Source organism: Nymphaea colorata, chromosome 1 (assembly GCF_008831285.2).
Source record: "Nymphaea colorata isolate Beijing-Zhang1983 chromosome 1, ASM883128v2, whole genome shotgun sequence".
Classification (NCBI taxonomy): Eukaryota; Viridiplantae; Streptophyta; class Magnoliopsida; order Nymphaeales; family Nymphaeaceae; genus Nymphaea; species Nymphaea colorata.
Genome location: NC_045138.2, coordinates 16,264,000 through 16,280,646, shown reverse-complemented (window position 1 = coordinate 16,280,646; position 16,647 = coordinate 16,264,000). Strand labels below are relative to the sequence as shown.

General features: G+C 39.9%; 3 protein-coding genes across 5 annotated transcripts; 1 reads left to right on the top strand and 2 right to left on the bottom strand.

Moving 5' to 3' along the window:
* The first annotated feature begins 264 nt into the window (after nucleotides 1–264).
* LOC116259520 (uncharacterized) lies at nucleotides 265–9,977 on the top strand. 3 transcript variants are annotated; one of them, XM_031637388.2, is made up of 10 exons: nucleotides 265–626; nucleotides 1,364–1,807; nucleotides 2,745–2,810; nucleotides 3,269–3,408; nucleotides 3,672–3,798; nucleotides 6,478–6,626; nucleotides 7,561–7,696; nucleotides 8,344–8,428; nucleotides 8,504–8,751; nucleotides 9,691–9,977. In XM_031637388.2, exons 1-10 carry the CDS (start codon nucleotides 525–527, stop codon nucleotides 9,724–9,726), a joined length of 1,533 nt encoding a protein of 510 aa, XP_031493248.1. In that variant the 5' UTR covers nucleotides 265–524; the 3' UTR covers nucleotides 9,727–9,977. The 3 variants fall into 3 exon arrangements, with proteins under 3 accessions (XP_031493248.1, XP_031493252.1, XP_031493244.1); XM_031637384.2 differs by having other exon boundaries at nucleotides 267–626; nucleotides 9,702–9,977; XM_031637392.2 differs by lacking the exon at nucleotides 1,364–1,807 and having other exon boundaries at nucleotides 9,702–9,977.
* A 279-nt stretch (nucleotides 9,978–10,256) lies between these two features.
* On the bottom strand, nucleotides 10,257–13,490 carry LOC116259507 (pentatricopeptide repeat-containing protein At5g03800). Its single transcript, XM_031637373.2, has one exon. The coding sequence runs from the start codon at nucleotides 13,444–13,446 to the stop codon at nucleotides 10,750–10,752; it is 2,697 nt and encodes an 898-aa protein (XP_031493233.1). The 5' UTR covers nucleotides 13,447–13,490; the 3' UTR covers nucleotides 10,257–10,749.
* A 1,629-nt stretch (nucleotides 13,491–15,119) lies between these two features.
* On the bottom strand, nucleotides 15,120–16,452 carry LOC116259953 (embryonic protein DC-8-like). The gene is made up of 3 exons (XM_031638025.2): nucleotides 15,767–16,452; nucleotides 15,428–15,552; nucleotides 15,120–15,351 (listed from the first exon to the last, which is right to left on the bottom strand). The coding sequence occupies exons 1-3, from the start codon at nucleotides 16,400–16,402 to the stop codon at nucleotides 15,120–15,122; spliced, it is 993 nt and encodes a 330-aa protein (XP_031493885.1). The 5' UTR covers nucleotides 16,403–16,452.
* Nucleotides 16,453–16,647: the final 195 nt, after the last annotated feature.

Sequence of the window (16,647 nt, the reverse complement as noted above, 5' to 3'; positions counted from 1 at the left end):
ATAGCTGTATGCTCTCTATCATTTTCTGAATAAGGATCTTTCCCTTACATTAAAGTGCTTGTTTTTCCTAAAACAACGAGGACATACACTAGAATCTCTTAATCTATAATCTAATTTCATAAATTAAACGTTTAATCATATTGTAGCATTTATACCACCTGTTCTAAAAGATGATCCGAAAAAACACTAAACATGTTTTTTTATTTTTTATTGTTGAATTGTCTGAGACGCCCTTTCTTCAGACTAGAGAAAACGGACGATCCGGTGGTCATAACGTTTCCTCGGCATCTTCATAAGGATCCACGAATGTTCTCCGGTTCTCCCAATCTGTTAATCGCCTGTTCCTGGCTCGTGTCCATGTCATTTTGTCGTGTGTGTATCACGTATAGGTCGTTTGATCTGCGACCCGATAAAGCAAGACGCAAAAATCCTCTGCTCGAGGAAGCCAGTCGTTCGTAGCGCCAAGTTTTGGAGGGAAATTGAAGCTGATACGAGAGTGTCCGCCGGAGTTCGCCAAGAGGACCATGGCACCCTCCAAAAGCGAAGAGGAGGAAGAAGAATATGTTGGCGATGGTGGAGAAGAGGCATCGACTCCCTTCCATCTGCCCTATGCCTCTCCTTCAGAGGTTATATATTGGTTCATGTCATCTACCGTTGTTGTGCCCATGATTTAACAATTTCCACCACTTTGTGTCTCTTTGAAATTGTTGGGTCAGCGAGTTGTCGCCTGAAATTGAAGTATCTCTCATGAATATGTTAACTTCTTTACTATTCCCTCTCCACAATGCTGCAATCTTCTTCCTTCTACTACTGTAGTGCAGCATAGAACTTGACACGAATAATATGGCCTCGATATGTTTGATTCCTAATAGGTTTGCTCATGCTTCGGGTAGAATCGGACCATTATTTGTGTTGCTCTGTTGCTCAAATATGCTCCTTTTGCTTCCCCGTATCAATATCTTGGGAAGGTCGACTACCACGTTGCATTAGTAACTTGCTTGAAGTATTCTTGAGATGGTAGTGTATTATTTAGGGGATAAGTCACTTGCTTTCTGTTCCGTGGAGATCATGTCCGTTTGCGTTCTTCTCATCCCTTTTTCACCCGTACCGTTAACGTTGCGTTTCCTTAGCTTCCGCATTTTGGTTTGCTTAAAAGGCTCAAACCACTGAGGTTTTTATGCATTGGATGATTGAATGATTTCTTTCGCTGTAAATGTATGAGCCATTCCATGTTTTAGATTGTCAATTAATTGCATTCCTAGAAAACAATAGCTATACCATGGTAGCTGTGACCTATCAAGTCGCAGTAATTTCTGACTTTCTGATATATGAAAGGTCGGCGAATCTTTCTTATGCTTTGCAGATAGTTGATAGCACGAGTACCATTGATCCCAGTTATATAATTCATCTCATTCGACAACTTCTACCTTGTTCAAGCCAGTGTGATGAAAATTCAAAAAGATCATCAACTGTCGAGAATTCTGTTGAGGAGTCCCATTCACATCCTACGTGCAATACAACTAGTGTTTCTGGGCTTAGTGATTCAGATTACACAAGTGAGTCATTCAATCACAAGAATGAACTTTCCTTCCAACCAGCAAGCAATGAACATATTGAAAATGAAATTTATCGACCCGGTAGAGGAGATGGTGCTCCAGATGATGTTACTATGAGCGAGTTTGAACAAGATGAAGGGCACCTTGATTGTGCCAGAGATTCGATTGCATGGCCAAAGGGGGACCTTTGGGAGGAGTCTGCTTGCATGTTATGGGATCTATCTACGGACAAATCTCATGCAGAACTCATGGTATTAGCATTTTGTCATGTTGGTTTACTTATTGAATCCCTTGGCTAATTTCTGTTCATATTCTTTTTCCAAAATTGCAAATTAATATTGTCAGTGAGCTGAGAGTGGCTGTTTCCAATGAAAAATTAGTTATCCATTTGTGTCCATACAAGCTGTGCAGCTTCTAGAGATTCAGTTGGTTATTTGTTGTTTGTCCATCTCTCATATAGCCAATGTCATATACGCTGAATCCTGTTGGCATCTTTTCTTCTTCTAATAGGTTATTGATTATCTTCTCTTAGAGAGTTTCTGTTTCGTTCACTTATTCTTTAGCCTTTGACAATATTATAGAGTCCATTTTAGGACATAGTTATGGAAACATCATATTGAAGCTATGCATGACTGTTAGAAACAAGAATGACATGATTTCCTACATATGGAGTAGAACCACAGGATCATGAATTGCCTTTGTCATCATCATTGCAGGCTGTTCTCCCAATTATTTTTTTTGGGTTGTCAACTTTTGGCCCAGGTGAATCTATATTCTTAATAACCATTATACATGAGTATTATAGTTCATTGAATGTATAGATTCTTCAATGGCAAACAGCAAGTATTCTTCTCCAGAAACTTAGCATCAAATTCCCCTCTTCAAGTTACGGAAGGGCTTTTTCAATTTGTCAAATCAGAGAACTTGCTACTCTATTTGCTGAAATCCTGCAGTTTGGATCTGAAGAAACTCTGTTTACTTTATAGAATAAATAAAATTCGTAAACAAAATTCGTCTCTGTAATTCGGAACTTAATATTATTAGATATTTTCTTGTATGAGGTCTCATATTGTGTTATATACCTGACTACAAAAAATGGAAAAAACGCAGAAATGTAATTTTTTTTTATCTTTTTTTGTAAATTTGAATTCTACTGCTTCATGCTAGGGTTCCTTTTGCATTTTACAGGTGCAAAACTTTTTATTGGATGTAATTCTGGGAAATCTTTCTGTTTCAACATCAGTTAGAAAGACGGTAAGCTTTTATTTGCACCAAATGGAGTTTTTTTTTTTTTGCATTTTACTTTTTAATCCCTTGCAAAATTTTCTTTCTTTCCTTCATACTAATTCTTTTCAAGGGAAACATAGTTTTTCTCTCTTTGCTTTTCTAGCTTATTTGAGTTTCCTGTTTTAAGTTTGCAGGCTACAGCAAATTGAGTTAAGTAGCTTCTCAGCACATACAGTGAAATTATATATTTATAATATAAGAAATTGATATGCTCTAGTGCCTTATCTTTAAGTATTTGAATCCTACCTGTCTCAGGTCTTAAGGGGCTTCTGTGGTTGCATGTTGACATACAGCTTTTGTTGTCAATTAAACAAGGGACATTGTTAAGTAAAACGTTAACATAAGCATAAATGCAATTGCCAGGTCATTTTTGAAGTTCGATATAGCTGGTGGGGATGCATTTATTCACCAGAATACTTTTGCAGGAAATTTGCTTGGGAATCCTAGCTAACTTAGCTTGCCATGGAGTTCCAAGAAATGTTATGCTATCTAAGAAAGGGTTAACAGATGCAGTTACTGAACAGTTATTCACAATTGATTCCCCATGCCTTTATGAAGCATTCAGGTAAGAAACTTGCAGTGGCTCTTGTAAGATCCGCCTTGTGTTATGAGATCTTTTTAATACGTTCACAGAAAAATATTCTCCAGTTTCCTATTAAAGTGCTCTTATGTTTAATGCTGAACAATTAGCTTCATGATTGTCATACAAGTGGTTTGGCAAATTATTTTCCGAGTTCATGGTTCTCTTATTCGAGTCTGCTTTGATTTCATATTTAGTGATTGTGCAGGGAAAAAATTAGATGCTTACGGAAAAAGGTTTTGATGCAGGTTGTTTACTAGTGCTCTTCAAAGTAGTGATGCCATTAGTTGGGCGAAAATGTTGGAACCTGTAAATGTGTTGGAACAGATTTTATCTGTCACTGGTAACACACTTAACCAGAAGCTACTTGAGAAGGTAATTATATACATGCAATCTCTTGCAAATATTCTTTGCCTATTTGTCTTTGTTGCTGTTGCATTCCCATTCCTAGATATAACTGTAATATTTCTCCTTAGTTACAGTTATGTGCATCACGTTTCACACTCCAACATCAAATTATCTACATTATGAACACTGTAATGCTATAAATACAGGAAAGCAAGGATGGTAGAGTCTCCTTTCTGACTTCACTTTGATGTCCACAACTTTGGCCATCCAAGTTCAAATTTTATTAGCAATATCATGTAGCTTGTGTATGAATTAGTAATACTTGGTAACCATTGTCTTTCTCAGTTCAGCAACTTATGTGTGAATTACTGGAAAAATAGTATATATATATATATAGCTGCCTTTTGAACGGATGCTACACATGTTAGAACATATTACGGTCTCACATTGATCCAACCTATGCCTTTGTTACCTCCTCTCCTGTGGGTAGGCCCTGATCTCGATATGCAAGACACAAGGGGATGGTGGATATGAATCGCCTGGCACTGGGTCAACTGCTACTGGTATGCTGATTCAGATGCCAATGCCTTTGTTTCTAAAGCCTCCGCCATGATGCATGATGCCTATGCTTACTATTCTTCTAGAACCACCACCATCACCACTAATGCTGGTGGTTCCATGCCCTTATCTGCCGGTGTGGGTGCTGCTTGCTCAGATGATGGGTCACCAACAAGGCAACAACTGTGAGTGAATCCAATTGGGGGATAATATATATATATATATATATATATATATATATATATATATATATATATATATACATACACGTATGTATGATATGGCTGGAATTAGTCACTTCAGTAAACCTGGATGGTTATCCAGGCATTTAAAATTTGAACAGTGTGGCTATTTATTTTTCTTACATTCTTGGTAGTCTGGACTCTGGATCCTATAAGGAGTAATTGTCACCCAATAGGAAACCAGAATGCTCAGTTTTTATTCAATTCTTGAATCAACAGCTGCAGCTTCTAAGGGCTAAGGCTACATCAATTGGGGATACAGAAGGGTTTATGATCTTTCCAAACGTCACCTTCAATTCTTGAATTATTAATTTCATTAAAACTATGTCTGGTACTCGCAGCACAAATTTTATCATATGGAACTTATGGATGTATTGCACTATAAAGTTTGCTAATTGCTATGGCTTTTCCCATCAGATATGCAATAAAAAGTGTATTTATTTTGAATTCTGAGGTATATAATTGACGTCAAAGGGGTAAATTTGAGCAAGCAATTGGTCCATTTGAAAGCAGGCATCAAATCTGGAATCTGTAGAAAACTATGTAAACTGAAAGTACATTTCTTTGGCTCTACAGTCACACTCTTTGGCAGTTGTTGCAAACATTACCCTTCACCATGACCTGATAGAGATGGGAAGTAATGCAAGATGTGAATGCCAAGTATCACTCAACAAGCCATAACACAAGGCCCTCCAAGAGATAAAGGCTTTTTGACACATGCACGACGGCCCTCCAAGAGGTTGATAAGTGGTTCATCCCTCGATTTATGCACAATGGCTGGCTCAGCCAGCGATTGGGACATGTCCATTGGCTATTGAGAGGGTAGTCAATGACTACTACAGCCTTGGTCAAAGGTAAAAAATGACGAAACATTAAGACAGATAAAAAATACATAAAATCCCACACACACACACACACACACACAGATATATATATATATATATATATATATATTATAGGCTATAAATATGACTATATGAGAACTATCACTATGTAGACTGATCTTTGAACTGGTTTGATCAGCTTCATTTGATGGTTTATGAGATGCCACTCGTAAAGTTTTTTTTTTGACAGTCGAAGTATTATTTGTATTTTGTCATATGCCTTTATGAAATAGTAACTTTACATGTGACACATCGTGAACCTTCAATCAAATTCACATATTCCACTTTACATGTCTACATATCCCTGACGTTCACATATTTTGTGAACTATAAAATATATTTGCTACAGAAAGGAATGGGCTTTATGGGTTACTGTTCATCATCCATCATGTGAGATATGATTAATGAGATGTCAAATGTGAAAAGCGAGAAAATATATGGGTGTTCAAATTTGTGACATGCCCAAACTGCTTCCATCTCATGAGTGAAAGATGAGAAAAGGTATAGGCAGTTTGGCAGTGCTACAACTTTGAACGTCCATACCTTTTTCCACCTCCCATTCATCTCGTCCATCAAAACTCACACATTGGATGATGGACATTTTTTCTAATGTCATTCCTTAGTCCATTTACTCTATATAGGTATAGATGTATTTACTTGAAATTTACCAGATATATGTAGAAAGATGCTTATTTTTCAACATTATGGAATATCGTAGACTCATAGTTATCCATATTTACTGTGATTTTGTTGTTTTCGGAAATGGAGCCATGAAAAGAGGAACTCACATTTTGAAGGATATGAAATGAAGATGGCCATACATCACACTGTTTATATGTTATGTAACTTTCACAATAGCTGTTTACCACATGAATCCATGGTCCTGAACTTAGTTTACGACATTTGTTCTGTACTATGTGTCGTGCAGAATGGTGATAGTATTTATTCCTTGTTCTCTTCGATATTTATCAAATTGGATGGCTGCATTTTAAAATAATGTCACCATGGTCATCCTTGTGCAGAGCATTGAGTTGCTTTTGTCGATGGTCGACAGTCAACCAGTTGCAGATCTTCTTCTTCCATCTCTAATGCATTTAGGTTTGCCAAGTCTCTTGGTTGATCTCTTGGAAAGTGAGATTAGGCAGATGGCCAGTGGGAATGCCTGTGATAGGTATGTTAAAGGCGTAATGGATTTCCTACAAATTACATTTCAGTTTTTTCTACTTTCCATGTATTCGTATAAGTCCAAGTTTTGCTTCTATCTTTCTTAAAATTTCTGCAGCGACTCCACTGCTTAAAGGTTTACTAACAAATGTTTTCTTGATAGTTCAGCCTCTTTTCTTGTTCTTACTCCAGGAGGTGGCAGATGCACTAAATGGCTTAAAGCAGTAATAAACTAGTTTGTGGTGTTTTCTCATAGTTCTGTTACTTAATCGTTCAAAACTCCACTTTCCATTAAAAGATTGCTTTCATTAATTGTACTTAATGAGGTTTGTTTTGTAATTATTTCAGGAGTACCACATTAGCAAGCAGCATATAAGATTTCATAATAACAGTGTCATCCCAACCATTGGATCGGATAGATCAAACAATCTGTACCTACAGACTCTCTCTCCCTCTCCCTCCATACACTTGTAGATACATTACACAAAGAGGAAAAACACAGACAAAAACAAAATGCTGCATTTTGGAAAAACCTCTGTATTTGAAGTTATTAACTGTCAATCATAGGCTAGAAGTTTAAGACATTTCCAAGATATCATTAGTTATCAACAGCTAATAATGAACAAATATCTTTTATCTCTTTCCATGTGTGTGTGTGTTGGGGTAAGGAAAATGTACATTACATCTTGGCTCAAGATTGTACCACATTATTTATGCCTACATGCATGTCCTGTCTGCTGCTCTTTATGAGTCTGTCATGTTTGTCAGATGTTTGTGTTGAGTCCATTTGTTACAAGCCTTGATCTGTAACATGCATTGCCTGTTGACATGATGAACAATTTCATAGAAATTCTGGGTGTTCACTTCACACTGTTGAACTTAAAGCTAGCCAAATATGTATGCTAATTGAAAAAGCAAAATGGTAAATTTTGCTTTTGCAGGGATAACATTCTTGATATGATTCTTCAAGTATGTGAAGTGCTTTCACTTATGGACGTGTATTCAGCAGTCCTTTTCTCAAACAAGAAAATTTTTCTGTATGCATGTGCCGTGGTGAAGCATTGTGATAAGGATGAGGTACGTACCATGTAAAGCAATGTGTTTGTTCACTTGCATAAATCTTCATATGCTGATTATTGGTTTAAATGAATAAATTGATTATAGATTATGCAAAATAGTCTGTTTTTTTTATATACTATCTGTTAAAAACTTAAATTCCAGATGAAAACTTTTGAGGCTCAATCTATCTTTTAGCCAGCACATGGCCTATAACTATCTTCTGGTCCAAATGGTCCCCTAGGCAAGCAACCCTTACCTCCATTTTGAATCTATTCTGGCCACGAGGAACAAACCTTTCAAGAGCTGTGAAGCAGGACATATTTAGGCTTCCACTATACGCCTTCCTTTCTGTATCTTGAATTTTATAATAGATGTGACAATTCATCTTGTTATCTTTTCTAATAACCAGGATGAGTTAGTGCATACTGTAGAAGTTTTAAAAACAGAATAGTTGGACATTTTGAGATTTTCTTCCCAGTGATATCAATCAGGTTTGACACGACAGGCATTGATTTCAGTGCTAGCGTTGACAGAGGAGGATATTATTATGTCACAAAGCGTCCCATCCATTAATAAAATGAATACTAAACTTCAATAAAAACAAACTACAAATGATCTACTGATGGTTTTGAGTGTTCTTGCCTCTTAAACACTCTATGATGCAGATTGGCAGTTCTTGCGTCACAGCTACCGTGTTACTTGCTAATCTCATATCAGATGAACCAAATCTTGCTGAAGAGATTTCGAAAGGTGACATGATTTTGGTTGCTGCAGACATTTTTTAGATGAAAACCCAAAAGAAATATAACATGCTAATCCATGCAGACTTCGCGTTTCTTCACGGCCTACTGGACATTTTGCCACTTGTTTCGGATGATTATGAGGCTTCCAGTGCTTTCTGGAGTTTATTTGCCAGACTGTTGATCAGAGTTTCAGAATTGATGAATCCTCCGAGTTTAAGACAATATGCCTCTCTTTTGGCAGAAAGGTCTGTGCTTATTGCAGAAGCAGTTGAGAATCACCTAGAAGATGCAGAGACCCGAAAGAAGAATTCAACTGCAAAAACGGCAATAGTATCCTTTTATGTTGCTCATATTTTTTTATTTTCTCCTCATGTTCATATTTCCAAGAGCTATGCTGAGAATAGAATCAAATGGGTCAGATAGAATTCGAGTCATGCTGAATCCAAATTGAGGACTTAATTCCAGTGCTAGATCCAGTAAAGAAATGGAACCATAGTGGTCGTACAGCATTGGTCAAAATCAATCAAAAAATTAAATTCACAAGCAAAAAACGAAATTGTTTGAGCGAGATCAGATTTATAGTTGACCCTGACCTAATCGTATGGTATGACAGGATCAGGTTGTCACCTATTCCACCTTACGAAGTTACCCATCCATGACATCCTTTCATTTGGTTCCCAATATACTCACCCTGGTTACCACTAGCAAGGCCAATATATGATTCATTGCTTTCAGTCGGAGAGTGATATGATATCAATTCTATGTTACATGATCTTAGAGATTTGAGTGTCCTAGATTGATATAAATACTAAAACAATGTGGTTGGTCTCAGGTTTGGACATGGGTAAGAACTCTGTTATATGTTTATGTCCCTAATGAAAAACATTGCACCAATAGAAGTTATGAAAAAAAAAAAAAAGTAGAATGGCCCAAGCTTGGCTAACTTTTAATAGAGATACGGAATTGTTGTCGAGATCAATTATGCTCCAGGTGCCTTTTTTTTATAGGCAAGCTGGGTTCATCCTGACCTTAAGAGATGCCCCCTGGATGTTGAACTATTGACTTCAATTTGAGTCTTTCACCCAAGTTATATGAGCAGAGCTGTTCTTGGCAGTTGTGTCTCCAACATTCGTTTGCTTGATTCCAGAAAGCCTACTGAGCTCATTATTTGCGTCCGTCATTCCGGACAAAACTATCTTCGTCATTTGCTAGTTTCCTTTCTATTTTTCTTCCTCTTGTTGCTTTTCAAGCTTATTGGCCCGTCCTTAGAGCTATCTCAGCTTCAGGGGATCATCATGGTACTAGAAAAAGACATGGATGAATGCTTTCAATATCAGCAAATTCCTGAAGATGTCATGAGAGCTCGCAAGTTATTTGTGGACTGTTACGAAAGGAACAAATGAAGTGCTTAATTGCTTGTTTCTGCACGCCTCAAATTGTACTGTTGAGTTGGTAATGGCACTTATTTGTCCTTTTTTTTTTTGGTTGGCCTACCAATCTTGTACGACTAGGAGTCAATTAACAAGTCGCGAATGCGTGTTATTTCTTTTCTACAACTTTCCCTCCATGATTTTCTGTCCTATTTATCATCAACGTGTGTCACTGCCCTCGGACCTCGATGTTTTACATTTCCATGTGAGCTCCGTTTTGTATCATTCTTCCCATGCGGTCTCTCTTTTTTGCTGCCACTTTCAGCAACCACGTAAACGTAAAGACTCGTCGAGAGCATACGGCAGTCAGTAAGATCCCGCTGCATCGGCTTGAAATATGGTAGCGAGAAGCATCTTCACCTAACATCGACGACGTTCAAAGCAGCAAGGAGCACTCAGTAGATGTTAAATAAATATAATTTTGATTCCGTAAACCGATGGAACTACTGCTTTTCACATTTCTATGCAGTTCCAACCTACGTTCAGCTGAAAAGGAATATACAGCATTTCAGATACTTGTAGGGCGGGGGGAAACATACAGTCGGCTTTTCTTCGAGCATGACCAAGATAATCGTCTCTTCTTGAATAGTCAGGTTGCCAATATATGCATGTTTTCCATATCATTCTATTTCCCTTCCAAGTAACAACCTTCCATGCGCCTCCTGCTGCATTCTTTAAACCAAAGGATGAAAAAAAGATGACCTGGAGACTTTTAGCTAGCTCACTTAGCCAGGTGACTGTTTCGGTCAAAGGGGAGGACGCACGCTTTAGAGCTTAGATAGCTTGGAGGCTTTAAGTCAGCCCACTTAGCTTGGGTGTGTGGAGTCTTGTCTAAGCATCTTGCTGTACTTTGGTCGATGTCAGATTTCTTAGGTAGATTATATACAAGAACGCGACATCACCAACAATCTTTGCACGAACACCTGCCACCATTGAAATAGTGAAAACCTGTCGAGTCCCTCATAGATATATCCCTTTGTGCCACCTCGGATACATACTTCATGAACTCATGGCAGTCGCCACAAAGATGAACATTCTTCACCACCTGAACAGGCTTCCCTGGCTTTGTCATTAGAAGACCGTAGGTCAAGGCCAGCTTCGAGCTGTGATAATACAGAAAATTCTCCTTCTGATATTCCTCTACTTCATGAAGAACAAAGCTCGTGTCAGGGACATAGCCAGCCTTTCTGCATTCGACGATCAATATCTCTAGTCCACTATAAATATCCTTTGCCTGCAAATGTGTTCTATCTCTAGCATAAAAAGAATGTATCTTGTTCCCGATAATCGTCCAGCTTCTAGCAGGATGCTTTCGCATTCCTTTCTTTCTCATCTCCTCTTTAACCTTTTCGGAACAATCCCATCTACCAGAAGCAGAATAAAGATTAGACACCAGTACATACGTAGCAGGGCTTTGCGGCTGCATTCCAAGTAGATGCTGTGAAGCTAATTTTCCGATTCTAAGGTTGCGATGAACACCAGCGCTATCAAGCAAAGTTCGCCAAACAGGCGCACCTGGCCTATCTGGTATCTGGTTGATAAACTCCTCTGCTTCCTGGAAACGACCTGCATGGCCCAATACATCAACCACACAGGCATAATGCTCATCATGGGGCTTAATGCCATACTGAGCACTCATTACATCAAACAATCTTCGGCATCTATTGGCAGCATCGGAGCTGGTATATCTGCAAGCTGAAAGTGCAGCGATGAATGTAATACCATCTGGCTTGACTCCTGAGATTTCCATTTCTGTGAAGACATCCAATGCCATATCACCTAATCGATGAAGATTGTAGCCCATGATCAGAGCATTCCATGACACGACATCATGCTCAGGCATGAGACCAAATACCCTCTTTGCCAAGTCAATAAAACCACATTTGGAGTACATGCTAAGAACAGAATTACCAACTGAAACATCAGCAAGTAAACCGCTTGTGATGGCATAAGCATGTAGTTGGTTCCCCATCTCCTGAAATCCTAAAGCCCCACATGCACCAAGAATTGCAGAAATCACATACCGATCCACATATATATTACCCTCCTCCATTGTCTTCAAAAATTGGAAAAGAGCAGCATCAGGCAAACCATTTCGAGAATAACCCGAAATTATTGACGCCCATTCAATCGAATTTGGTTCAGGCATATTATCAAATAGCTTCCTTGCATCTTCTATTCGTCCGCACTTTGCATACATATCAATCAATGACCCTTCAACGTACGAATCCGTCCAGAATCCAGTTTTCCAGGCGAACGCATGGATCTGCTGGCCCTCCGCACATCCTGATACTAACGAGCAAGCATTCACAGCACTCGTTAAGGTGAAAGTTGACAAACCTATACCATTCTCAAGCATTTCTACAAACAACTGAACAGCTTCCGAACCTTCTCCATTCTGCACGAAACCAGCCAGCAGAGCACTGTAAGAAACAGCATTTCTTTCCGGCATCTCATCAAACATACGAGCAGCTAACTTAATCAAACCATGCTGGGCATAGCCAGTAATCATCCCTGTCCAAGAAACCACATCACGGATAAGCATCATTCTGAATAGATTTTCCAAATCTTCAATGCCACAACATTTAGTATAGAAGCTGATCAAGGCATTATTCACAGCCACATTCGCTTCGAATCCCGCTCTAAGAGCGTAGGCATGTAGCTGCTTCCCTTCCTCAATAGCAGACTCACGGGCAGCAGCCGAGATAACGCTAGAGAGAGTATACTGGTCAGGCCGGGAACCCCTATCCCGCATCTCCCCCAATATCTCGAACGCTTTCATGCTTTGAAAATCACATCCCCAACTCGAAATCACAGTATTGTAGGACACAGCATCTCTGCGAGGCATTTCGTCGAACACTTGGTCAGCACTGTCCAATCCCCCACATTTCACATACACCGCCATCAACGCGTTGGACACATGGATGGAAGACATGTACCCCAGCTTTAACACCAAACCATGAATCTGCAATGCAAGTCTTAAGGCCACCAACCGCCCACAAGCGATCAAGACGCCCAGGAAGCCGAACTCGTTCGGCTCCATTCCAGCGTCCCTCATCCGAAAGAAAATGTTGACAGCTGCCTTTGGCTTGCCAAAATTAGCATACCCACAAACCATGGCCGTCCAAGAGACGAGATTAGGGGAGGCCATTGACTTAAAGACGGCGACGGCGTAAGGCAGATACCCGAGCTTAGTATACAGGGTGATGAGGTTATTGGCGAGAAGTTGGTGGTCGTGGAGAAGCGTTTTGAGGACGACGGCGTGCAAGGATTTGCCTCTTCGGATATCTTTGGTGGCGATGGAGCGCTGCAGCAGAGTGCAGTAATGAGCGGCCAGAAAGTCGTCGGAATCCGCATGGTGCTGGTGGTGGGGGAGGCTCCGAGTGATGGATTGACTCAGAGGAAGAGACCGGAGCTTGAGGGCCGTCGTGGCGCAAGGCTTGGTCCGCGGAGATGATGAAGAGGAGGGTAGGGGTAAAGACGACCGGAAAGAGGGCAGAGGAGGAAGAGGGGGAAATGGGTAGAGAAGGGCACACATAGCTCTCTCCTCTCTGCCTCCGAGGCCCGAAGGGTTCTCACCATGAGGCCATTGCATGGGCTGCTGTCCTCCATGTGGTTCAGATATCTAGAGGCCGTTTGTTTATTTCTCTTCGTTTCGACGTGAAATTTCACCAGAAAGAATTTCCTTGGTAAAAGGTGGGAGAGTTGAAATTTCTGTTCACCAAAAAAAAATTCAATGGCGTTTAATGGCTAGTGAGAGAACGAGAAGAAAACAATTAAATAACTAGCTATTACACATGTGTTTATCAATACTTTTGCAGTTAATATGCAAGAACACGTCTATTTAATAAATCTGAAGGATATATTTATATGGTAATGAAATTAACATGCATTCACTTTTTTATGCATTAACATAAAAAACCAGCTGTAGATATTAAAAGTATTAAAATGTTAGATATGATACTAATTTTTTTACCTGGGAGAAGAAAACTGAAGAAAGGAGAAGCAGCCGTCTATGTGGCTTTCGATATGTCTGCAAGGCTGCTGAATCGTTGCAATCCACAACTCTAAAACCATCTACAACTCTAAATCGGGAGAGGGTAAGTTTTAAATTTTTTGGTGTTTGTTAAAAGAGTAGAAATCTGTACCATTTCCCCTGGTCTACAGTGTTTCACCCAACTATTCAACTCTCCCTACGATTAAAGTAAATTTATAGAATATTCTTATGCTTCTGATTTTCATCACACACTCTTCTGTTGGCATCTCCACTGCCGAAAAGTGAGACAATGTTACAATTAGTTACTACTTTTCAATTGCTTAATCATTTCAGATTTATATCCCAAACAATGACTAATTATTGACTTAATTGTTGCGTTGTTTGCACATGGTTGAAGATTGAAAATTTATCGCTAACAAACAGTAGCTATGAGAACATGAATAATCATTTATAATGTTAAAACATTTTATAATGCTTTTAGCAACTATTTATAGTACTTTTAGCAATACAATTTAATTTTTTGTAATAAAAAATATCATATTTACTAAGATTTGGTAAAATTTAAGATTCAGTCTTCCTTTTTATACACTATATTGTATAAAAGAAACTATTATATATTTTTCCAACCTTCTGACACATCGAAGCTTGCAATATCACAATAGTACTATATACTTGGAATTCATTGCTATATGTCTTAACTGTGATCTGGTTCAATAACGTCTGGCTCCGATCTAGGAGTAGATTCCATTGTTAGATTTCCCTTCAAACATCCTAAACAAGGACAATGAACTAGTTCACCACTGCGCCGCACGGCACATCTATCATGCGCGATGTAACTGCACTCCATCGGCACAATATAAGTAATGAGAATCATATTTGATAAACCTCTTCTTTGATTTTTGCATATGATGTAATCTTGATTCATTTTCTTTCTGTAATAGACGTCTGATGCATTCTGGTCAGTTCCTTCACCTAAAGAATCCAATTGTATCCATGTCCGAAATGTTTCAACAAAACAGTTTTCAATCAACTCTTCTTCCATCTTCTTGTCGCCAGTGGATTCCTTGATCATGAACATGAGCAGACAGATTCGATTGGATGCAACCATAACCACCCATGAGGGAGATTAATCAGATTTTCCTTACATTTCCTTTGAAAGTTCATTCTACAGAAACAAACAGACGAATAAAACTCAAAAACCATACACAGATAACACTTAGAAACAGAACAGAGCCAGTCCGGCACAGAGACAGATAGAGAGATTCGTATTATTATATTCCCTCCGCTCCACACCCAACCACGCCAACATCATCACTCTTCGCCCTGTAAGGGTCTTCCATTTGAGCAGCCAACACCGCCTCCTCTCCCTCTGTTGTTGCAGTCAGGGCCTCATCTTCTTCTTGCCTCCTCTCCGCCTCCTCCTGCACACCTGATATCTTCTCCCTAATAGCCTCTGCCACCCCTCCGATCTTGTTGAATATCGACCCTTTCGCTTCGTCAGACCTGCATTTTCCGGCAAGGAAGTCAGAAAGCAAGCTGCAGAGGTACCTAACAACAGCATCAGTGAAAAGATACACACTTCTCTTGAGCAGCAGCTTTAGTCTCTTCTGCCTTGCGTCCCCTCTCTTCCTTCGTTTCCCTCTCCTTCAACTTGAGTTCCTCCATTCTCTTCTTCGCGCTCTCCTCCGTCTCCTTTGTTCTCTCCTGCATCAGATTCGATTACAGGATATATGATACCACCATTAAGTGGTGCACGAACAATGGCCAGTGCCCATGCACGACATCTACCTATCCTCAAATGGCTAGAAGTGAACACCCATTCAGAAAATAGAACTTGACACCAGTAGATATAATGGAAAAACGGTACTGAAATGAATGCAAGAGCAAAGAAGCTTAAAAAGAAACAGTGATCGATTACCTTGGCAGATTCAGTTGCCTCTGAACTTCTCTGCTTAGCCTTTTCTTTGTCACCCGCACCAGCAACCTTAGTAGGTGCTGCGGCATCTGCAACTAAGTCCTCATACATTCGATCCTTTTGCGTAGCACTGTCCTTATACTCTCGAGCCTTCTCTGCGGGCGTGTCCTTGTACCCTCGAGCCTTCTCTGCAGCAGCATCTTTCGCCTTTCCCGCCTGTTCTTTGTAGTCCTGCATCGTGCCTGCTGCGGCATCCTTGGCTTGGGAAGCCTTCTCTCCTGCAGCATCCTTCGTCTCGCCTAACTTCTCTGCAGTTGAATCTTTGGTATCTCGAACCTTCTCCATGGCAGAGTCTTTGGTTTCTTTGGCCCTCTGAGAGGCAGAATCCTTGTACTCCCCAGCTTTCTCGACAGCAGCATCCTTCGTCTCCCTGGCCTTCTCTCCAGTTTCTTGGGCCTTGCCTGTGACTTTCTTTAGAAAGGAGGCAGTGCCCTCCTGGATGGTCCCCATGATACCAGGCCGCCTCTGCTGTTCCTCTCCTTCCCCCTCATGGGCATCAACACTCCTGTCTACCTTGTCTGCGGCTTGTCTCTCTGCTTCAGCTGCTTCTCTCTCTCTTTGCTCTTGCATAGACGCCATGATCGTATCCTTCTATTCGATGAGCTCTCCCCACCGATCACTCTCCCATATAGGACTACCGAAATTGAAGAAGACAAGTAGAAGAGGACGGGTTTTTCAGGACACCCGAGAATCTGTTGCCTTTGGATGAAGAGCAGCCACGTACTGGTAGCTTGTGAAAGGAATTACCACATGGCAGTGTCTTTGTTACTGGCGGCTGACTCATGAAGGATTAACTGGGTTGATGACACATCATCACTTAGCAT